Source organism: Oenanthe melanoleuca, chromosome Z (genome assembly GCF_029582105.1).
Source record: "Oenanthe melanoleuca isolate GR-GAL-2019-014 chromosome Z, OMel1.0, whole genome shotgun sequence".
In the NCBI taxonomy this organism is placed as follows: Eukaryota; Metazoa; Chordata; class Aves; order Passeriformes; family Muscicapidae; genus Oenanthe; species Oenanthe melanoleuca.
Window position 1 is genome coordinate 63,990,031 of NC_079362.1, and position 24,946 is coordinate 64,014,976.

The window sequence follows — 24,946 nt, forward strand, 5'->3', positions numbered from 1 at the left end:
AATATCTGATTTGGGCAAAGTAGAGAATCACCATAAACACAGCCTCAGCCATACGCTTCTAGTTACAGCGGCCTCTTTGTTACAAACACAAGAAATTGGCATTGCCTTTTCCTGTTAGTAATGACATGACTTAGCATACAGGTGGGACCTTTACTTGCCCATACCTGTGGACTGTATAGTGACTACACTTTCCATGCAAAAGGCCTATGCTGTTATTAAGAATTCCAAAACAAATAGTAGATGTGAGGAGAGCAGTTTGTGCTGCTCTGAGTTCTTACTTCTTTTGAGCAGTAGGGCTTGAGAAGTGCCTTGCTGCTTGCAGAGTAATCTGCATTTTTCTGTTTGTGTTTGGTTTGCTCTTTCCTCTGATCCTGGAGTTACAGGATTGCTCATGTTTTCCCAGAAGACACCAGGCTTTTTACAAATTTTTACCATGGCTGCTATACTAGGTTTATTTTTTGAAGCTTCTTGGTGCTTTGCCTTTTTAAAAATGATGCATGATGTTAATGAAAGTTATTTTGTAAGATGGTGGATGCTGGATTTTGTGTGTTCATGTAGGTATGTGTGAGCTTTTACACTTAGCCTGGTTAAAGAGGATAATGTAAAGTAAGTATGTGATTTTTTCTGGGTTTTTTCCTACTTTTTGGGAGGAAGGTTGGTTGTTTGGGGGGGGTGTTTTGTGCATTCTTTTGTTTGGTTGGGTGTTTTTTTGTTTTTGTTTGTTTGTTTCTGTGTGTTTGCTTTTGAGTTTATTGCTATTTATTTTGTTTCTGAGCCACTCAGGTCTGCCCATCTTCTAAGGGAATTCAAATAAATCTTTTTTAAGAGTACCACTTTGCTGAAAGGCTTATCAACTCTGGAAAAGTAGTTCCCAGGATAAACAGTTTTGTGTGTAATATTGGTGTAGTAAGAAAAAATGGTGCAGATATAGGGTAGACTCATTGCTTTTGTCTACTTAGATCATATATCATGTATTATGTTGATTACAAAATTGCAATTAATAATTGGGATTTAGAGCACTCATGCTTTGGCCTTGTGTTATATTACCTGCTCAGAATAGAACAGAAAAGGAAAAGGAGGACAGACTCACCACCAGTACAACTCCCACTGCAGTCATCTGGAAGGAATTAGCAGTGGGATGAGAGAGATTGGTTTAATTAGACTACTGAAATCAAGCTCGTAACTTCCTAAGGCCAGAAACGACAATTGGAGGTATCAGCCAGATTAGTGCATTTGGTAGGAATTTTTCCACTGACTTTGGCTGTGGTTGTATATATAACTATAATACAAATATCGTGCACCTTTTCTTTGTTTCTGACTGTTTCACAGGCATTTGAAGCTGAATCACAGAAGCATATGTATCTCCCAGAGCTCTGGGCACTGTTAAAGGCATGTGTAATCCACACTTAATTTGCTCCTAAGTTTTTGCAGGAAGGTTGGACTACATGACCTTGAAAGGTCTTTCTCAGCACAAACCATTCTGTGATTCTTTGCTCACCTCTGTAACTGAATCCCCTTATACTGCTGCGTGACCAGCACCTCTTCCTTTGTTGAAATTCTGGCTGTTGTCCTTGCGTCTTGAAGGCCTGAGTAGTTTGGGACTTGGCTAGCTGGGAGCAGTCTTGTGGTTCATTATCTTTAGTCAGGCTCCTCTTCCTTCAAGGGATCTCTGTTTTCTTGGAATCCTGTAGCTCAGAGGTTGCACTGGCTATTAGGAACTTTTCAGAACTTGATGCAGGGGTGCCAACTGCATACTAAAGTCGAGTAGAGCGCTGTTCATGTCTGTATGTGTTCATTTCCTCCTTTTGACGGTAGCAGTCTTCACTTGCTGATAGTGTACTCTTTAAGCAACTGAAATGTACCTATCTCAAGCAGTAGTACTTTAATTTACTATTCAAAAACATGCATTAGAGGATTATACTTTGTTTATCAACTTGTACAGCTTATTCTCTCTAGTTTGTAGATGTAGAGTCTTCTGACTTACACAGGGCATACATTAACAAAGTAACAGCTGAGAAAACTGGTTGTTTTTTTCCTCCCTGAGACTGATACCACAAAATTGACTAGTGTTACCTGAGAAAATACTCTTTTTTCCTTTTATGCCTTCATTTCCTCCTGTTATGTAGGTAATAATAAAACATAAAGGAGTTCTATTTAATTTCATGAGGTCTAAATGGTGTTACTTTTCTTACTGTGAGTGCATAATTTTAAACCATGTAGTATTTCATTCCACGTTCCCACATGGTAAATCATAATGCATTGCATGCAGGGCAAACATCTCAGGATGCTATTTGCAGTTTACAGCCCACAGAAATGTCGGGCATTTTTAAGGGTTATTTGTGGGATAGTTAAAGAAGGCTGGATGAATTTTGTTTCCAAAATCAGCTTGAGATTTGATGACCATACTGTTTCCAGCTTCCTCCATCAGTATGGAAGAAGCAGGGAGGAACAGAGCACGCATCTGATACCAAAAGCTTGAGTAGTGGGGGAAGGAGAAAAAAACCCTTTTGGATTGCTTGCAGCGTGGCAGTCGGGAAACCACTGCAGATATGGCAGCTGATGCATACTTTTTCATGGCTCAGAGGCAATTGTCCCACTCTAATGGCAACTCAGAAAGTATTTAGGTGGTTCTTTGTGTACTCATGGGAAATGTGGACTGCCTTGAAAATGTGTAGAAGTGGGGCTCCACTACACCATAGAGACAGTAGCCAAATAATCAAAATGTGTGGGCACTTTTCACCCTCACTCTGCAGTATGCCATCATTTTCATGGGTAGCTATATCAGGATGTTGTGCTTGAGCAGGTCACATAGAGCAATAGGTGGTTTTGCTCCATAGTTTGTGAATCAGTAACAGAAACTGTAGCAGTTGTAGGAAGGTAATTAGTAATATTTTTTATTCAGTCTCTTGAGACACGACATATGCAACAATTGGGCAAAAACCTTGGAGAGGCCTCTTACTTTGCTGACCAAGAAATCATATGCTGTGTTCTTTTTGTGCGTTGAAGTTTTTTGTTACATATGGGGGAGCAAAGAGAAACTGATGAGTGATTGTGGCCTGCTAACTTTTTGGCAATGTGTAAGCTTTTTGATAGATTTTAAAAATACGAGAGTGGAAGTGCTGAATACATGCGCTTCAGAATCAAGTCATACACTTAATTTTCCTGTCTGCACTTGTGCTTACACTTGTGTTTAGTTGACTGTTGTTTTGGAGTTGTATAGTGCATTGTCCCAGTTAGATTAATAACACTTTTGTACCTTTGGCTTTGCTTCCTAAGCACTGCTTTTATAAATCTTAAGACTTCTCAGAACTACTAAGATGGTATGTGCTTAAAATATTTCCACTTTCCATTTCTTCAAAACAGGAACAGCATTTTTAATGAAGGAAAAATTTTGGCAAAAGATCACTTTAAAATTGTATGCCATGCTTATCTGTTGTTAAGATTTCTCGAAGAATTGGGTACTACCATGTCTTTGAAGATATGCACTCGTATCTGTCTCTAAAGTTTTTGCATACAGCACCTCTAAATTTGTTTTTGTGTGTGGGTTCTTTGTTCTTGCTGCTGTGGTCAGAGAATAAAACGACTGTTCTAAGATCTTGTACTTTCTATTGCAAGAGATTATTCTGTGATTTGGACCAGTATCAATATACTGATCCAAACACCTTCTTAGATGTTTAAGTAATGCTGTGTTTTCACGTGTTTCTTCAGCATGCTTCCTTCTTTCCCAAGTTCTGAAGTATCAAAATCTCTTGCTGCCTTCTTGATATATTCCAGTCTTTGTCATAAATGTTATTCAGGTTTTTTTGTTGCTTTCCAGCATCCCACTTAAAGATTAGAGCAATGCCTACCTTCAGTATTTTTCTCCATTAGAGCCTATCTGGTGTAGATGCTGTGTAAAGGAGCACACCTCTCATCATAAATGCAGTGAACAAGGAAGCTGTGTCAACCATGTCCTTCCATAAATAAGTGCATTGCTTACTCAAACTGATGACCTTCATCTGTACTTTACCAGTTACATAGCAATCTGAGAAGTTTTACCCTAATCACATAGAAGAGATGCTTAACATCGGGTACAGTTATTTTTCTTTAAAGTGGAAAGAAGTGAAATAGTCATAGTTAAAATTGCAGTTTTCCTACTCTTAATATCCATACAACCTCAGACACTGCAGAAAAGATCAACGCTCAAAAGCTTTACAGGACAGCTTAAGAGTTGATGTTGAAATGATGACTGACTTGAGGGAATATACTGAAAAATCAGATAAGTTTTTCTTAACTTCTATACTAATAGAAACTTATTCTGAGATTTCTTTTTTTAAAGTAAATTTTAAAGTAAATTTAAAGTAAATGGCACAAGTCATCTACTTTTAATGCTAACTACCTTCTTGCAACTAAGGCAGGAGCATGTGTCTTGAGGCTCAGATAACAAGCAAAAGATCAGATAAAGTAAGAAGTTTTCTTTTCTTTGGAAGTGTTCTACACGTGTGCAGGCAGACAGATGCTTATATAATAGCTCAGGTGAATTTGCACACTGAGCAGTGCTCCTGGGAATAGTTCTGATACAGAGGGGTAGGTGATATAACACTGCTACAGTGCTGGCTGATATTTGTCAATTTTTTAACTGGAGCACTTGTAACTGTCACAATAAAATGTATCAATTCTAGTTTAAGAGTATAGGTATAGGTATATGTATATGTGTATGATTGTTTTTGCTTGTCATCTCTGTGGTGAGGGAAAATTTTGGAAGCTAAACTTCAGAACATGATTAGTGAGAAGTGTGTTCATCAAATCCTTGCATCTGGTGTAAAGGAGGAAAACTGGTAAAGATGCATAAATGAGAAAATGTAGTAAAAAAACCCAAACCAATCATAGAACCCAATCCCAAAGAAAAAAAAAATACAGTTATATTTTTTAGTTACGTGACTGAACTTTACTAGCACATACTTGAAAGCTTTCTAGCTGTCAGTGGTGGCCTGCGTAAGTTTGGGTAAATAAATATAATGAGGACATCTCTTCACCTAAATTCTACCTGAACAGCAATAACCTTTGAATCAATATTGTTCATTAAAAAATTAAGTTGATTGATAGCCTTTATGAATGTTTTTCTAAAAGAGAAGATTTTTTTTACTAAATTTAATTTCTGAATTTACTGGTTTTGTTCTTCACTAGACGTCTCTAAGCTCATTTTGGTTAAATTTCTATTTACTGCTGTGAGTTTGGGTACATCTGAAAATTCATTCAGATGGTTGCTCCTGCAACATTTCAGAAATACAGTTTTAAGTTTGTTTGTTTTTTTACTAGAAATTGTGATGCAAAATGAGAACTTTCAATTCTGTTTCAGTTGTAAAAATAGTTAGAGAACATAATTTCATGCTATTTATAGATTACACTTTCAGTAACCTTTTAACTCCAAGAGAAAAAGAGTGGTAAAATGGTAAAGATGACCGTTACTTGCCATCTTTGAAATTACTCCTGTGAGTTAGCATTTGTTTAGCTGAAATTAAGTAAGTACATCTCTGTACTCTATTTGCATAAGTGTTCATTGTGAAATGAGCTACTTCTGTTGATTTGAGACTACAGAATGATCAGTAGGAGATACTTATGCATGGATTAAGGTATTTAAAGTGAAAGAATACAGCCTTGAAAAATACACAGTTTGTAAGAGTAACAAAGAATAATTTCATTAATCGCATCATGTAAAGGTCCATGGTGAACAGCACAGGGATTTTATTTGGGTTTTTTTAGCTGCATTGATTGGTTTCCTGTTTGAAGTGTACATAGACTATAAACAAATACATATATTTAAAAATATTTATTTCATAACAATGGAGGACTATCAAGAACAGCTGTTGCCTAGAAATTACCTACTTAAAAACAAGTTAATCAATTTGTAGGAAATCTTACTCCTTTGTTACCTCCTAAGCATCAGTGAACTCAGAATTCAATTTGAGCAATCTCATACCTAGAAAATTTAGAATGTGCTCATGTCCTTCTTTATGCAAACCATATGTGTGTCTTGTGGGTAGACTTCTGTTTTTTTTTTTTCATGAAGTACAGAAAATGAAATAGAAAAAAATCTTGCCGTTTCTATAAATGTGGCATTTGCAGCTCAGTTTTTAGCTTAGCCTGTTACTTCAGCATGGACTTTTCTAAGTTGAGATTGACCAATAGATTAAATGTCTTTTGTTTTCACAGAATTGTATTTATGTCTTGTGAAACCCAAATCAGACTGACATTTCCTGTCCTTTTTTGGGAGAAAGAGTAGAAGTCTTGAGTGGTCACAGCAATATTACCTGTGTGACACAAGGACATGTCCTGTTCCTTGGTATGAGGGTATGAAGCCTGCAAATATCATAAGTCTGACCTGTTTAGAAATCTTCTGGTTACATAGCATTTTAGGATGGGGAAATTAGTACATGACATTTGCCGCAGTTTAAGTGTTTCCTACTGCAGTCAGTGCTGTTTGTGAGTTACTCGTAGTTTCTAGTGTCCCTGTTGAATTTGAGTATGTTACTACTTTGGTGTTTCCATGTCGTGCAAATTGCCCTTCATGTCTTGACTGGCGAACTGGGTGATCCTACATCTGCTAATGTTGATGGGCTTCTTACATGATACCCTGTGTGACAGGATATTTCTGGGGACAGTGGCTACTTCCTTGCAGCTTTAAGTTTATTAATAAGAGCCATGAAACATTTATGCTTTCAGGTTCTTGAACATATTAAAATGATGCAGAGAAGAATCAGAATGCTAATTGATAAAATAGTCTTAGAATAGGATCATATTTCAGTTTGACAATATTCAGAGAAATATGTAATCAAAATTCTCTTGGGTGGTTTTGAAAGCAGATTTGCCTGGTCCACTCTCTAGGTATTAGTTGCAAGATGTCAAAAAGGCACAGCATTTTATTAAAACAACTGAAAATTATGACCATCCTGATATTTCTACTTCTAGAAGTGGTGGCAGAAACAAAGGAAATGGATTGGAAGAACTGAAGATAATTTTCTAAACCATTACAATAAACTTACATTCACCATTCAAATCCATCATTGATGTTCTGGGAATTATTAATTTGATTTGTGTCCTGACATAAGCAATTTTGTGCATCTGCGAAAGGCTCTTTACTGGCTCTTGACCATAAGAACAGTTGTACTGGGTCACTCCAACCTTGGCAGTAGTTGATAATTGTTGCAGAGAAGAGAGCAGAACAACAGGGCAAACAAATGCATAGTCACACAGTTATGGAATGTTCCCCAGCCTCCAGCATTTTGAGTCTCTGTGTTTTTTGTCTCCTTTTTTTTTTTTTTTTCTTTCTCTTTTTTCTTTTAAACATCTAAGCTTTTGAAAGTTTAGAGGAAGTTCTTCCTGAATTTAACTATATTTCACTTATATTTGTGTGTTATTAAGTGATCATGATAGAAATTTTAAGGGACTATAATTCCAGTTTGGTTTTAGTAATGATAATTTGCAATAGTTATATAGTTTGTAATAATAGTTATAGTAGTTTGTATCTTGTGCAGAGAGATGATGTTCCGATGGTATTTTTTTCTAGGGGCAAGGGGCAGGGGAACTGGGAATAAGTCTGTAATTCACAGACTTGATACATATTAAGATTATTGCTGTGATTCTTGTCATGAACATCATGTCTTCCAGGGAGTTGAGGATAAAACTGTAAATTCAAATGGAGGACTAAATTAAACATTTTCTCTCTATGAATAGACAACTTTGGTTTTTTTTTTTAATATGCCTGGGTACCTTATGTAATCTTAACTAATACTATTTAGTATTATTTTTATAATTGGCCATTGAGGAAGCTTATATGGGACAGTAGGTTTTGTATTACTATAAAGCATTTAAAGATTAGTTTATTTATCAAAAACTATTTGTAATTAATTTTTGAGCCAGCCTTGTAGTTATCCTTTGGAATGGTCCTTCAGTTTTCTCTCTCTGTCCTGGAAAACCTCTTAAGATTTCAGTTATGAAACCCATTTTTTAGTCATTTTAGTAGTAAAGCAATGCTATTTATGAAGCTGCCATACAAGATCACATACTGGTAGTAGTTAACATAATTCCAAGGTGAGGATGTAAGAATGGCTTTTTTACAGGTATAATCTCTGTGTCTTGGTTAGAAATAGTATTGTAAGACAGCATTTTGGAAAATAGTCCATTTTAGAACTGCTCTTCAAGCTGACTGCAGCACCAGACTGTTTATTTCCTGCCATCTTTATATTTACTTTATTAAAGTATTAAAATTAAAACAGAAAGATCCTTTAGTTTACGACATTTATGCACATCTGCAGAAGAGAAATCTGTACACAGTAGGCAATTAAATTTTACTTAGTTGTAAAATTGTAAAACTTTTACGGTACAAAGTATTTCCCACCGTATGGCTTCTAGTGTAATAAATAACAGTATTTTAACTGATCATAGAGAATATCTGTCTGGCTTGGTATTCAGTATATTTTTCAACATAACTACATTAACTTAATACTACAAACACATGGTTTTATGTTTTTACACTATAAATTGAGACATGCCTTCAGTCTAAACATGTGTTACTGTGTTATTGAAAATCATACGTTGAGTGTAAAGTATTCATGCACTAATTTTTTTGAATCTGGCAAAGTAGAGTTGATGTGTTAATGTAAATAATACAGGAGTGATCTGTGTCGTGGAGTTTGGTTTTTGTTGTGTAACTTCCTCATATTTTGTATTCTCAGGTTTTCTGTGCAGTTTCCACCATTTGAATTAAGTGTAAATTAAGAATACTTTAATATTAAGAAGGTTACATAATTTTCCTGATTTTTTGCAACAAGTTGATAATGGTAGGATATGACTTACCATTCATGTCTCATTTCATTATTAAAGGTCTTGATTAATATGTGTTTTAGGAGGCTGATTACTTACCATATAGTCTTACATAGGCACCTCTAAGTAACTGATTTCTAATGTCTCATTGCTTTTAATAACTGATAACTCGTAGTTTCAGTGGAAGTGGAGAACAGTGCATTATTGTTTCTAGTTGGTGTATTTCACTCAACTTCATTTTGGCACGTTTTGGCAGCTGGTACTTTAATGAGCTACTAAGAGCAGCTTAACAATATGCAATTGCATGGCACTTAAACTTTGAAAGTATCTAATAATTGTAGATGTGTATAGGAGATTCACCAGGTTTATCCATTATACTGTTATTACTGTGATTCTTTCTGTAAGAGGACCTCTTGTGTTTTTAGGCAATGGTGAGATGCTTGACTGTAATGTAGTACAACTTCCTTCTTTAAAGGAAGTGTTTAGAAGTCTTTAATCTTTTATTTCACTTTTTGGCCTTGTGATTCTAGTAGGTGTGACATCAGCCACTAGTGCAGTCTCTCACTTGAGAGTTATGATGTATATATATGCATTGACTACTATTTACAGTACTGTGTACTGTTTTAGCACCTGCCAAGTGATGCATATAATACACACTCCTCAGTTTAACTCATGTCTGACTTCAGTGCTACTGAATTATTTGTGTGCTAAAGCCTACCGTTCTTTTTTTTTTTTTTTCTATTTCATTCACATGTGCATAACAGAGCAGCGAATTGGCATGCTTCTAGCATACTGAATGTGGTCAAACAATGCTGCTAAATCTGTCAGGTGAAAGGAGTCGTCACTTGTGCTAATATAGCTATTGCTGGTCCTATTTCATTCCTGCATTAGATGGAACGCTAGCTGTTTTGTGTAGCTGGACTTCTGTCGTGTTCTTTCTCTCTGGAGAATGGAATCTGTCAGAATGCATCATGGTTCTCACTGGGGAAAAACAATGTCACAGTCCTGAAGGGGTGAAAAAATGAGTCAAGCCTTTAAAGGTCATGAGAGTTTAGAAACAAACAAGAGCACAACATTGGAGATTTTTAATATACAGCATCTGTGAATTACTTTTAGACATAGAGAATCTGGAGTTCTTGAGGCTAGAATTTAAAAAAAAACACCAGCTTTGCTCTGTGCTAAAGATTATAATTTTAAGTACAGAGTATTAGTGCAAAGAATTGTGGGTGAGAAACTGTGTTTGGTGTAACAGAAGTAAGCAGGGCAACCACTGCTGCTTTGAAGGTTTTGCTGTCCAACAAAAAGCAGACAGAGAAAGTGAGAATAATGATGAGCAAGCTAAGCTGTTGCTGCAGGACACAAGTGGGCTGACTTGCAATTTTTATATGTATCAATAAGTTTTTAGATGACATTTGAGTGAAGTGGCTTTGTGTACAATAATTGGGACAACTTGCCAGTTGTAAAGTGCAGGTAAAAAAAAAAGGTTACTTTTTTCTACTGAGTGTCATGTGGAACAGGTATGTCTTGCTTCCACCACTCTACCTGTGAATGGCTTAGTGGGGCAGTTACTTCTGAGTGGGTTTTGTAAGAACTTAGTATTTGAGTGAATAACTCAGTTGAGATCTAGCATAATCAGAAGAGCAAGAAAAGGAGAGATACTTGATGGGATAATTTTATTGTGAATTTGAAGATGGGTGCTAAAGCAGTGTAAAGGATAAGGGTGTTTTATACAGTGGGACAGGAGAGGGAAGGAAGGTGAGGGAAGGGAGTGTGCATCTTTTGGCAGAAGAAAGCTGGAAGATCAGTTCAGTCGTTTTTCAGAGCTTCCCCCCTCACAAGCACCATGGGAAAGAATGTGAAGCTATTTAATTGTTGCTGTGGGCCAGCTGGAGATCATAGAATCATTTTGGTTGGAATTGACCCTTCATAATTGAGTCCAACCATAAACCTGACATTGCCAAGTTCATCACTAAACTGTGTCCCTAAGTGCCACGTCTGTGCATCTTTTAATTACCTCCAGGGATGGTGACTCAACTACTTCCCTGGGCAACTTGTTCCAGTGCTTTATAACCCTTTTGGTGAAGAAATTTCTCTCAATAAGAGTCAGCATACCAGTAATAAATTAAGTGAGTTCAGGAAAGAATGGACTTTTGAGGGGATCTTAATAAGAAGCTTCTTTTCTTGGTTTTTTGTTTTAGATACAAAACAGGAACTTCTGAGGAGCTAGAGAGTAAGAGCCAAGAAATCACTACAGCAGTGATATGTATGAGCTGCTCTCCTTAACACATACAACACCAATTAACTCAGTGGGCTAGAGCATGGGTTTTGAGTTCAATCCCTGTATAAGCCATTTACCGAAGAGTAAAAGTCAGTGATTCTTTTAGAATATTCTGTGAATCTGAAACACCGACAACAGCCCCTTCCTCTCACCCCACAGCATCTTCTTCCCCACCCCCCCCTCCCCCCCCAAAGAACAAAACAAACAAAATGAAACAACAGCAAAAAAAGTCTTTGTCAACGCCAAGATGAACTGTTAACCTTGACAATGAAATGTTAAGGCTGTGATATTTCTTTGGAAGATCAGTCTGTGAGTTTGCACTATGCTTTTTGCAATTTCTGCATTACTCAGTATTTTACAGTGCCTTTGTAAGATTTTGTGACAGGAAGATAGACAGTGCTGGTTCTGATCTGTGGTTACAGGAAAGCCACATGGCTTGGTTTTTAGAAACCAGAATGTATTTAGTCTGTTTCCAAGCCCATTTCAGTGTGAGGGGCAAACTAGCAAAAGTTTGAGTTGCTGTTTGTATAGTCACATTGGTTTGTTTAAATCCTTTTATATCTGTGATGTGAAGTTTTCTTAGGCCTGCCTACCTTCCTTACTGGCTTTACTTTTACTAAAAATGAGTCACACTTGAGTAAGTAATACACATTTTCTACTTCTTTGCAATGTATGACGCATTTTTAGAAGAAGGAAAAAAACAAGATAGCCAGTCTTCCCTTGAAGTTAGTATGTCACAGTTATTTTGTTAAATTTTTTATAGGATACTTTTTGTGAGAAGGCTCTTTGGAAGTTTGAAACAAAACTTCACTTGACAGTATTTGACCAAAAAGGCTTCTGTTATTTTAGTTCCTTCTGAGGTAATATACTATGAGAGGGTCATTATTTCTTTACTGTCTTGTTTTTCTGCAGCCATGTTGGTTTTAATAGGATTGAAGAGTGAGACGGGTAACTTGCTGTATTTATATTATCAGCTCAGTAATGGAAATGTCTGTCATGTTCTCAGTTTTTTCACAGTTTTATAGCTTTTGCTCTGGAGTTTCCCAATTTGCTTTAAATTACTTATCTGCTAATAAAGCTTCTGGGAAATACCTGACTGCCCTGCTAAGCACCACAAACGTCTTTCCTCAAATTTTTCAGTCTCTAAAAATGAGTTTTTCCTCAACTGGAAGAAGATGCGGTGAGGAAAAAGTTGCTGTAACTGCAGCTTTTCATGCAAAAATAGAGGAAAATTGTTTTAGTATACATTTTATTTAGGCATCCTTGTTATGCAGATCTGTCATTGCTACAGAATTGTTAATATGGGAAATTTTAGTATCATTGTGTCCTTATTTCTTCACATCCAAACTGACTGCCTTTTTCCACGGGACAGCTCAGGCACTTCTGAGTTAATGCCAGCTAGCCAGATAGCCAGATAAGAACGTTCATTGCCATTGCACAAGAAGTTTCCTGGGCTAGCGCTGTAGTCTTTCTTGTTCACACAGTAAGCTTAGTTTATTGTGCATATGTAGCCATCTGCACTTTCAACATTAAAAACATACTTTCAGTCACTTTGGAAAGTTATGTTGCTCTAAAACTGCACACCTGGGATCTTTCTTGGGGCATAATGGGGAATTCTACAGGTCCAAAAGTGTTGTGAGCCAGGGAAATTCCCACAGATTACCCAAGGGAGGCCAAAGCATAGGTATGAGCCAAACTGTATTTTCAAAGAAATCTGATTATAAGGAAGCTGTCCTCCTCTCCTGTTTTGTTCTCTTGAAATTATATGATATAAACTATTTGTAGTGCTGTAGTGCTACTTGCTTTCAGTGTGTTTCATTACTGAAATTGTTCTAGGCCAGGTTAGATAGGCTTCTGAGCAACCTTGTCAAAGATGCCTTGCCGATGGCAAGGGGGTTGGAGCTATTATGTGATCTTTAAGGTCCTTTCCAATCCAAACCATTCCACCATTTTATTGCTTGTGCTATTGCAAACCTCTTAAACTGAGTTAAGCCCTGGAAAAGCAAATTGTGCAGAGGAATCCTAAACCTGGTATAGATCCATTAAGATTCTCACTGTCTTTAATTTCTGTAAACATGCCAAAGATTACTTTTTTCTTTTTCCTAGGGATGCAAAGAGGTCCATGCTCATATTCCAATTTAAATACAAAGCTTTTAGATACCTGTTTTTACTGTGCAGACTGCATAGCAGTGCAAGATACCTGTGCCCATACTTGTGTAACTAATGGCTGAGTTTGTGTATGCCGTGAGTAAATTTGTTGAAAAGGATCTTTCGCATCAAGCTGGTGCTAATAGAAATTGATGCCTGTGTTGAAGAATTTACCCTGTCTTCCCAAAATCTCATTGATCCTTTGTTTGAAAATTACCAGAATTACATGGTGTGACAGTAGCATGTCTCTACATGTGCTAGAGTTTAGTTTTAAACACCATAGTCAATAAAATTGACTTGAGTAGGCTTTTAGCAGCTAGTCAAGCTGATGATATTTGATTTCATTGGCTGATAGACAAAATCTTCATTGACTATGGTGGGTTGAAAGGTTTATACACTTTAATTGGGATGCCCACCTGTAAGTGTCCTAATTTTAAATAATGTCTTGGTTCCTGATGATGGTGCAAGTACAGGTCGTGTCTGTCCAAACACATTCTGGATATATCCTAGTAAAATTGCTTGCTTTTCTAGTTTTTAAAACATTTTTAAAGTACAGGAAGTGATGTAAAAGCATGGTTTGGAAAGAAGTAGTGAAGATGATGCTTTCTTTACATCTGCAGTGCTTGATTTCCTTTGCATAATGATAAATACACTTTTACAAAGAACAGGAAATTAAAAGACTGTGTATATACCACAAACTCAGCTGTAGCTGTTCCATTCTGCAATAGGAGGCAAGTTTTTCTTACCAGAGTTAGTGTGGGACACCACACACAGAAGCTGTCTTTGCTGCGTTTTAGATGTCTGGTGCTTAGGCTTGTTCTAAAAACTTCATTTTGTGTAATGCTGTTATTTCTCCTTTTTGGTAATGTGTTACTTTCAGTAGTTTACATCTTAAGGATAACCTTAGTTTTTCATTTATCTCAAACTGCCGATACCTGTCCTCAGTGTCTAATCTAAAACTCCATGAGAATCCTTTATCAAGTACGTCCCTTTAAAAGCTGCCCTGCCACAGTACCAGCACCCTACAGAACTTACTGCAGTCTCTGTTACAGTAGCTCCTTGTGCAGCTCCCTGGGCCTAGCCCCACTCTGTGCTGCTTGTTCCACTGTGCCTCAATTCCAGCCTTAATTCTGAAAGTGGGACAGGAGTGTCTCTTCTCATCATGGTACTCGTTTTCTGTTTTCTGGCAGAATGCAGAGTCATCAGTTGGTGTGTGAATAGTGGTTTGTGGGTGGTGTTTTTTTGTTCCTTTCTTATTGTTGGGATGGTGGACTCTTAAGAAGACATTCTTAAGCCTATCGTTTACCTTGTAGTTCACTTTCCATGTCACTGGAAAGGCCTAGCCCTCTATTTAAAGCACCATTGTGGAAAGCAATCAAGGTGGAGAGCAGAAAAGAGGTCTCATCTTTCCAAAATCCCACAAATCCTTTGTCTAGAGGGGAAAAAAAGGAATAATGTGTTGTGTCAGTAATATGCTATACTCTAACTTCTGTTTTTCAGCTTATTTTGCCTTGAAATTACAAGGGGATTGAGGTTAAAGCCGTTCACTTACAAGATGCAGGGATTGGCATTTCGGATACTAAATGGATTTCTTTGTTGACTGCAAATCTAAGATGCTGATTAAAATCTGCTTTAAAGTGAGGGTATCTCTCTTCCATGGCCTTTAGCATTTATTCTACAGAAGTCAAGTATGCCTGGTTTTGGTCCCTAGCATAAATCAGATTGATGCTTCTTGGAGAAAAAGTGCTCTATGTCCTTATCTGAGACCAGAGGAGTACCAGTTATGCTTATGAAACTGCATGTTGAATGTATGTTGAGATTTTTCTTCTTTTTTATTTTTTCTTTTATTGTATCTGCTAATGCCCTCTTTTCTTTTGCAGACCCTTGTGATAATATGAGAGAGATTCTCCAAAATGTGGCCAAATTACAGGGCGTGTCAAATATGAGAAAATTAGGTCACTTGAATAATTTTACTAAGGTAAGAGCTCAAATAGTGTCATAGAACAAGTGATTGTATAGGTAAAATGTTTGTTATTTACTCAGTCAGACATTGGCTGGGACATTAATGAAATTGCTTAATGTCACAGAACAGTACTCGAAGCCTATATGCTATTGGAAAGAAAGGTATTAAATAAGGACAAGAAAATGTGTGAATGCAGAGTTATACTGGAGTTTGCATACCTGTCCTGCTGTCTGAGTTTTTGTAGTATTTTAGTGCTTAGAAGATGGAAATAGCTACCAATTAATGGATTAAGTTGTATAACTGGAGCTAATGATTTGGTTCTTGCTGTGCAGAACTGAAATAAAAAATGTAAAATGCCAGATTTTCTGAATGTAAACTGATAGAGTATGGTGAGGGGGGAGGACTGTATCAATGCACATTATATGCAATGTTTCAGACACTAATAGAATTGGAACTGCAACTTTCACTGCAGTTTTCATAGTGAAAAAGGTTTAAAGGGTCCATTTCTGGAATATGTCCGTGTTGATAATTTTGGTGTGCTTCTTCCAAATGGAAGTGGACATGTGACAGGTACACTTCGAAAATAAAACAGATATATTGGAAGCTGTCATTGTGAGCTGATGAGGCAAGAATTAAAAACTTACTGCAGGATGAAGGTGTAAGCTGGAGAAAAAAACTGTGAAAGATGTTCAGAAGGACAGCGAGTAGCATAAAAGAGAAACCTGTGGAGAAAAGCTGAGACAACTCATGGGAGGTGGTCAGGTAGTTAGGGAAAAGGTGTTCATTGTAGGATGGTGAGTAGTTGTGGTTGGACCAGTGTTGCATCTGTCAATGCAAGGAAAACGTGTGTTGCAGTTAGTGAGGCAGGAAACATTGAAGCTTCAGTGTGAGCCTTACTCAAATTGATGGACTGATAGAAGGACGTGGTGTGTTGTATATCTTTCTGATAGGGATAGGGCAACACACCTGAAAAGCAAAACTGAGTTCCTGTGTCTGAGGATGGATCCTGCAACCCGCAGCAGCCAAGAAATAACATAGTAGAGGAGAATGTGAGGGTTAAAGTGAGGTTTAAATTATGGCTGCAGATAACTTTCTTACAAAGAATTGAGTAAAATTGCCAGGAGTCCAGTTGACATTCTTGAGCCAGTCTTAAGTGAAGGAATACTCAAGGGCGGGCGTGGGGAGCCAGTTGATATGAGAAAGACAAATACACATGATAACCTTTGAAGCAGACAGCTGTTTAAATCCTTGTGAGATTGACCACTTCAGCGGTAATGCGTAAGATTCACTTCACAGGAGCATGAGTACTGAGAACAAAATCACAGCAACAAATGAATTAATGTTCTAATGCATTAATAGCGAATCTGTAAGTGCTAAATTTTCTGGATTGGTTCAGAACACGTGGGTGCATGGCATTCACTAAGGACTGAACTTCACACTGAAGTCTCTTCTGTGGGCTGTTGCCTTGTGTCTGTTAGACTTCAGCCATTAACAGAGTGCTCCTGTTTTCCCTGGGATTTCAAAATGTGTTGCAAGAAAGCCCTTCTGCTAGAAAAGTCTGATGCATAGCTAGGTTTTCTTTTTTGTGATAATCTGGAAATTTTGAAATGTGTATACTTCCACATTCTCTTATTGTCTTAAAATTAAAGAGCTGGATTAGATTTGTAGATGCACAATTTGTAGTGAAAATTCAGTATTTGAAACTACAGATCTCAAAACAGAGTTAGTTTCGCAATTGATAATCAGATGTTAGGCATCTGCAACTCTGTTAAATTAATAAATATGCATATTGTAATTAAAAGATGATCCAAATATTCTTTTTTTAAAATAGTTTTGAGAGATTGCGTAATTCCATAATTGAATATTTGAAGAATATTTGAAGAATATTTGGGGGTTTTGTGAAACCCAGTATTGAAAATGGAAAATTCATAGAAAAATGGAAGGATGGTTTTCATAAATTGCACTTAAGACTCGCAGGAAATTTATGAGTTTGTGAAAAGCAACTTAATAAAATTAAATATTATGTTTGAAAGTGGAGACTGTAGTTCATAACCTGATTTTAATTCTAAATCAGATTCACGCTACTCAGTTTAATATTGAACACTCATTCTTACATTCGTCTCTCTGGAATATGTACTTTTTAAGTGCATAACTTAGTGCATTTGGTTTTAAAAACTCTTCCTGTTTTTGTTTGAACTGTAAATGCAGTTATGAGAATAAAAGTTGCAAGTTGTAGTGTATTGTCTGCCTTGTGGTTGGAACAATTCTGTGTTTGTCATTCCAGTGGTTAAAAGTGAAAGCCTGGAGCTTGGCGAGATGGTTTTATTTCCTTTTTGCACTCTGTTCTTCTACCATGAGTTAGTATAGTCTCAGTTCCTTCTTTTTGAGACAGGAGTGTGAGTAAGATTGATATGCTGAGGGCTGAGGATGTTTGTATCCTGTCTTAGAATAATAGTGAATATGAAACTTGATTCGTTTATTAATTGTTGCATTTTGACGTCCATTTTTGAAGAGCTACTTGTTTTCTGAGGTATTTGCACTATAGACAGGGAAAGGACCTTTGGAAATTTTTAATAGCATATTTCAGGTAAAATAATATGGAAAATCTATTATTATCCTGCAAGAAATATTATTATACTTAAAACATCTGAACTAGTCTAAGCAGCTGCTCCCAACTACCACATATTTTTCTTCTGAAGACTGCGACTCTCGCTGTTTTAGTTCTTTAGTCAGGGAAAGCAAAATGGTTTTATCACTTGGAAACAAGTAATGTAATTTACTGTAAATGTGGAGTTTCCTGATAAAGATCATGATAGACACCATGTTTTGTATTGTTGTCAGGATATCTGAGGCTTGTTATGTTCAGGTTTCTTTACTTGAAACTGGACTGGATTTTTAAGGTGAGCACTGTTCCCCTCACTTCCCCTTTTTAAGGAGCAGGAGCATATTCATAATTTAAAAATTACTGAACTAGTACTGAACTAGACTCCAGGGCTTTATGTAGAAGTTAAATACTTTAAATATGAAAAAAAAAAAATAAAATAATGGTGATCAAAAGTCAAAAACGTTCATCTGCTGGAATAAGATGGTAAAGCAGATACTTTATGTGAAGCTTGTGGGCTTAGGTGATGTAACACCTGTTTCATTTCTACTTCCCTTTAAGAGAAATGTTAACTAGTCCCGTTCAGTTCTCCACAGCACCCACTATTACTGTGCAAAGTATGCTTTATACATGATATCTTACAAAAACTTGCATTTCATTTATCAAGTTTTTGCTAGTATTACTTACTTGCTACATCATTAGTGTTCCAGTTCTTTGCCCTTTATCTACAGAACGTGGGTTGTTCTTGCCTGACAGGTGGTCTAAGTTTTCTATTCCAGGAAATTAGCATTCCCAGTCTGGTAATGCACGGGCTGTGGAAAGGTCTGTTTAGTTCTGAATTGCAGCACCAGCAGACTTGGAAATTTTATCTGCTTTGAATGAGAGCACACTCTTCTCCTCTGCTTCTTGTCACCTAGTAAGTGAAACTGCAGTTTTGTAGGCAAAAGCTTTTATGAAGTAGTGCCTCAATCTATATTCCTTCAAGCTGCCTTATTTAAGCTAATTCATATTCTGACCTGAAAACTGTTTGAGGATTTGACCTCCAGTAAATGGTCAGTGCCACTTTCAAATGTCACAGCAGTTCACAAGTCTGGTATATGCATTTAGCTCCAATAAACTGGGTAGGATTACCCATCTTTAATTTATATGGCCACCTACATAAGGCAAGCACCTTGAAGTTTCCCAGCTTCTGCTGATCAGTACCAAAACATCGTGGTTACATCTTCTGGGTTTTCCCCACCCCCATGGGAAGCAGTAAGTGGTAAATCACTGAAAACCAGAAGAAACTGTGCAGTTACATTTACCTAGTGGAAAAAAATATCTCTGTGATTTGAAGTATTTATAAGCCGCTATTACAGAAGGTTTATTCCACTGGGAGCTTCTGAGGGATCCTTCATACCATTGTAAATTATGTTTTCAATCTGGTCAAAACTTAATTGTCATTATTTAATAAAGTTCTACTATTCTGGCCTGTATATCTGTTGACTTTTGACCATGCTGCTGACTTTCACTAGGATGATATGGATTGAGTGGCTTGGATATGGGTATAGCCATAGAGCCTTTCATGGATTGTGCCTCTGATTCATAATCTTAACATTTTAGTGTCTTTTTGTCTTTTGCAAAACCCAGGTTTCTTAGACTGAATGTACTGCCTGACTGTAACATTCATCCAGGCAGATAAACCACTGGCAAAACCTGAAATCTTAGGGTGATGTAGCAGATAGAGACAGAGCATGTACTTAGGGACATTCAGCTGTGTAACAAATGTGTCTGAAGCCAGAATCCACAGTTTCAGTAGGGGCTTCTCTTAAGACTAGGAGCTGCAAAGTAGTCTTCCTTAAATATTGCCAGTGGTGGCTCAATCTGTATTTCCAAAGTTATAATGCAATAATTGCATCCTGAATGCACAGAATAATATAATATTTTTACCTAGTAATTGCTGTGGCTGTTCTGCTAAATATAAATTTAAAGGGTCTCAAATGTACACTCCACTTGTGCATACTGTTGACCTCCTATGGTTTTGTTGTTCTGAGCTACTGTTTCCAAGACATGTTGATATGTTACTCATATTGCTGTGACTCATCTGAGTAGTATGAAAAACTCATAGCTGACAGTAAACATGAATAAAGCCTTCACTGTTAGTTAGTCACTGTCTGGCCCAATGTACTTAGCATTTTGTCCTAATATTTAATCTTACCCTCAGAGAGTCTTTGCTATACCCAGTCACTGTGTATTTGACCACAACATTTTAATTTTGAGGTAGACTCATTTGCAGTTTTAACTCAAAAAGTATACTCTATTTGGTTTTGTTTGTACCTTTATAAAATATATATAAAACTCGTAGTGTGTATATAAAAATGTATGCTTTTTGTAGATAAGATCTATATATGGAAAATATAAATAGTATAAAAATACAAATAATTCCATAATTCCAGGTATTATATGATAACCCATTGCCATTTTAATGAACTATGTCAATGTATAGCCAAAGATAAATTTCAGTATTCTGATACTGCTTGTCTATAGAGTTATGCTGTCATGGTATGTATGTTAATTGTTAAATCTTACAGTCAAACATATGACAATTACTTGACTTTGTCAGAAATTCAGCCATCTACAAATACCGCTGTATTTGGGCTAGAATCATTGATTTGCTTAATGTTGTTTAAAGGTGAAATGAGAAGAAAACAATAATGGTTTTTAGTATAATATATTTAAAGAAAGGCATTTATAATATAGCAAATGCCCAAGGAATTGGGATCAGCTGAACAGTCTGTTCACAATAGCAGCTTCCGTAACTATTTTTTTCAGCTTTCAAACTTACAGAAATCCAGCCTTATCAGCCAGGTTTTTTTTTTCTCCTATGTTAAATAAACCAAAGGCTCAGCCTTCATGGGTGGATTTTTTACCTGCCTTTTCCGTTTTTCTGCTATGCTTTTTCCACTTTGCTCTTAAGATGTGTCGCACAAAATTTTGTTCTTGCAGTTTTGAGAGTAACCTGTGAAGTGGAAAAAGTCTTTTAATCTCAAACGTAATGCAGTCGTATTAGTATTTCCAGAGATAGATTCAGTTTTCTGTTTTGTTTTAAATTAACATTCTAAATGTTAATTTCTGGACATTTTCTGTTTTCTGCTGACCTGCTTTCATTTTTTTATGTGTCTGTTTAATGTGTGGTACATGGAAGAATATGATATGCTGTTCCTATTATTTAGTTAAATCTTATTGAGTTTGGGCACTCCTTTCAAGTCACTGGAACATTTTTGAATTCTGATCTTCCTGTCCATATTTTTAGGCGATTTTCTATATGGAACATATATAAATTACAAAGAAAGCTAATGCATAAGTACTGGTGTCCCATTAGAGGGAGAATAAACTGGTAGCTATTTTCTTTTCTGGGGGAAAAGTATTCCAAATGTATGCACAGACACCATTAAACACTTCCATAATTATTCCTGTCAAATTCAGAAATTTATATCCAAACAGCAGTTAAACTTGATGAGTTTCAACTTGTCAGGTTGCATGTCTGTGTTTGAATTTGAAGATAAGGTCAAGTTCTATTCAGCATTGATGAAGATGTGTGCAGTGGGAGCACAGATAGGTAACAACAGTTGGTATTGAGAAGCTAATAACCACTGTATACATTTGGTGAGAGTGACAACCAGACTAAAACTGGTCCAGTGAACTGAATGTTTTTTAGAGTGCAGCAGGTTAGGTGGGTTCCTGGAACACGTCCAGTGCTTCAGTTTAACCTTAGGACTACTCAAGATGCAAACCAATGGTAAGTGTATGATAGGAGACTAGCTTCACTAATGCACTACTAGTGCACATTGTAGCAGCTTTCTGAAAGATGGGTTTTTCCTACATCAGAATTAAAATTCTATGGGTTTTTGTAAAGTAGGTAAAATAGATTGTTGAGGGCAATATGTTATGTTAAGTTAGGGTTTCTCATTTTTGTCTGGGGTGGAATGCTGGGGAGAGATTTAGATTAGAAATGATTAGCCTAAACAACTATTGATGTAACTGTCTGTTACTAAACAATGAACTGTTTTTACTCACTATCTTCTCGCACTGTTTTGCTTACACTCTGCCAGCCAATTTTTACAGTTCATAAGATGTCAATAGAAATGCTAAAGCAGCAGTGGTGGCCTTAGGCAGTCCAACAACATGGCATAAAAATAGATTCATGTTAGGAAGTGACATACTGTCATAACTAGTTAGTGCATCAATTGTCTAGTTTTATTATTACTTAAATTAGAAAGGTGGTAAAAAAAGGTTATATAAAAACTTTCCTTATGTTTTATAATTGTCTTTGATTAAGAAAAATTCCAAATCTAAAATACTACAATTAACTTAAATCATTTGAGACGAAACATGGAGCTGATCCAGGCAAATTTAATAATCTCTCGTTAACAGCCTTAAATTTCAACATTATCACTAGGTATTTTTATTGAAAGACAATTTTGTAAGATGTAATGTGAACACCAAATGAATTTCTACTTGCTGAACATAAATCTAAGTACTGTTTGAATTTTAATGATCGTACTAGTAAAATGGGTTTACTTAAAAGCAGAATTTCTGTGCAATATGCCGTATTTTCAGATGGAGGTGAACAGTAAAGCTGAAGCATGGAACACATTACATATTTTAAATTAACCTTGATTTGGCTGTTCATGTTGTTTGTTATAAATTTCTTATTGTTAGCAATAAATACACATAAAGAATGAGTCACAGGGTTTGACATATTACAATATTTTCAGAGCAGAGGTAATGACTAGTTAGCACAAATACTTCCTGGATTCCTGACTGAGGAGCAACTTAATACTGTGCTGACTTAGAACTGTGCACATGCCTGTTTCGAAAACAGAGGACAAAGTGCAAAGCTATTGCAATCAGTATTAGTCACTTAAATTTTTGGAAACACTTAGAAAAATGCTTTGGGATTTGGCATGATAATATTTTATAATTTTAGCCAGGAATAGTAAATGAGATTACTAAGAATTTCTTTGCTGCTCTTGAAAAGAACAGCATCAGCTCTTCTTACAGAAGAGATTGTTTTCCTTTCCTCAAGAGGCTAAAATAAAACATTGGAGACCTAAGTTGCTCCTTCTAAGCATGGTTTTGGACTTAAAAACAGTGCTCGTAAATCTTTTCTGTTCACAATGACTAGATACAGTTGAAGTGTCCAGTTTGTGACAGTTTATAGCTGTGTAAAAATTCAACCTTTGCTCTGATTTTCAAATTTTGTAGAATGGATGGCAGGCCAAGACCGAATGTCAGTTACAGGACACTTGGTAATGCCTTCTGATTTTTTTATACTTCTGTGCTACTGTGACAAAACAGGGCAGTGGACCATCAGTGTCAGTCTGTTTCAAAACTCTTACCTGAGCTCCTACAGATTTGCTTTGGCTTCAGTCGTTTTTGCTCTCTGCTCAAATTACCTGTTGCCAGCTACCAATCTGGTGCTGTAAAATGGATTGACCAGTACACAGCTTATACAACTGTGCAACCTTTTTTTGGTATGAAAATCCACAGATGAGTCTCTGTATCTGATGTGTAGGAGCATGATACAGACAGCTGAAGTTCTCAGAGAAGTCTGGTACTCTCCCTTGCTACAAATTAAATTCCTCAGGTTTTTTTTCAAAGCACTTCCCAAAATACATGGTTTTTCATGGTCATTTTTGGAGAGCTATAAATAACAGATATTTTCTTCTGTTTTCAGCTTCTTTGTAATACTGGCCATGCTGAAGAAAAGTTAGGTTTTACCTATGACAGCATCATAATATGGTAAGTAGTAAAGAGCACTAGAGCAATGCTAGGGAGCTTCAGTTGTTTTAGTGCAATTAAATAAACTTCATTTGTACTTTTGAACTAATATTTTGTATTTAGAATATGTTTGAAACTTCATAATGCAAGTATATAACCTGCAAATATTTTAATGAGTAAAATCAGAAATACATTATTTACTTTTGGGCAAACAGAGACAAAGCCTCCAAGTTAGAAGTGTAGATTTCTTCCTTATATTCCTCACAGATGTAAAAGTACCTCTACATATCTCAGTACTTGTAGAAAGAACTTCTTATAAAAATGTACATTACAAAATACAGAACATACTCTTGATACAGAATCAAGGTTTAAAGATCAGTATTTTATGTTGTATTGGTATGTATATGTGCATGTAGCACTGCCTTCCCTGCTGATATGCCCTGTATATATATTTTAAGTGGAATTTCTGTCTGTTTTGTGGCCATTTCTGACTGTCAGATGTGCATGCTTATTTCCACACAGAAATTTGTAAATTTGTCTTTAAGACCAGCACTGGTTTCAAAAGCAAATAAGATCTAATATTTAATGCATTTCTTTATTCTTTCAATTTAGATCTCACGTAAGGAAAAAAGCTTAGGAAAGCTAATTGCTCTTTGATCAAAATGTTGGGAAATCTTATGTAATTGTTTTCTTAGCTAAAACTGATCTTATCTTTTTTACCAGCTGTATGTTTTCATTGTATAATTGAAGATAGTGACACATCTCTTTTTCTTTTTGTGTTGAATGTCATTGTAGTCTTGTCCTTTGTAATGGTTTCACTGTGCCCATTCTTTAACTAGTCTACAGCTTCCTTGTGAGGGGAAGACGAGGGACAGGCATGATCTCTTCTTTCCATTGGCCCAGTGACAGGACCCAAGGGACTGGCCTGAAGTTGTGTCAGGAGAGGTTTGCATTGGATATTAGGAAAATATTCTTTACCCAGAGGGTGGTTGCGCAGTGGAACAGGCTCCCCAAGGGCAGTAGTGACATTCCGAAGTTTGACAGAGTTCAAGAAGTGTTTGGACAACATACTCAGGCACATGATGTGATCCTTGGGATTGTCCTGTGCAGGGCCAGGAGTTGGGCTCAAAGATCCTTGGTATCAAGAGTACTCTTGGTATCAACGCAGGCTGGGGCTTGAACTGACTGAGAGTAGCCCTGCTCAGAAGGACTTGGGAGTGCTTCTGGACGAGAGGCTGGACATGAGTCAGCAGTCCCATATCAAGTCTTGGAAGTCCAGAAATCCAGTTGTGTCCTGGGCTGCATTCAAAGTAGCTTGGGCAGTGTATTCATATTATAGAAAAGATGGTCTTGAAACAATTCCCTGCTTGGTGCTGAAAATAATAATCAG

At 36.5% G+C, this 24,946-nt stretch overlaps 1 protein-coding gene across 1 annotated transcript in view; it reads left to right on the top strand.

The window, feature by feature from the left end:
- RICTOR (RPTOR independent companion of MTOR complex 2) overlaps positions 1–24,946 on the top strand; it is a 74,457-nt gene that overhangs the window by 2,465 nt on the left and 47,046 nt on the right. Inside the window, exons 3-4 of the mRNA XM_056513088.1 lie at positions 15,109–15,206; positions 23,513–23,577. Coding sequence (XP_056369063.1) covers positions 15,109–15,206; positions 23,513–23,577 — 163 coding nt within the window. The remainder of the gene's footprint in view (positions 1–15,108; positions 15,207–23,512; positions 23,578–24,946) is intronic.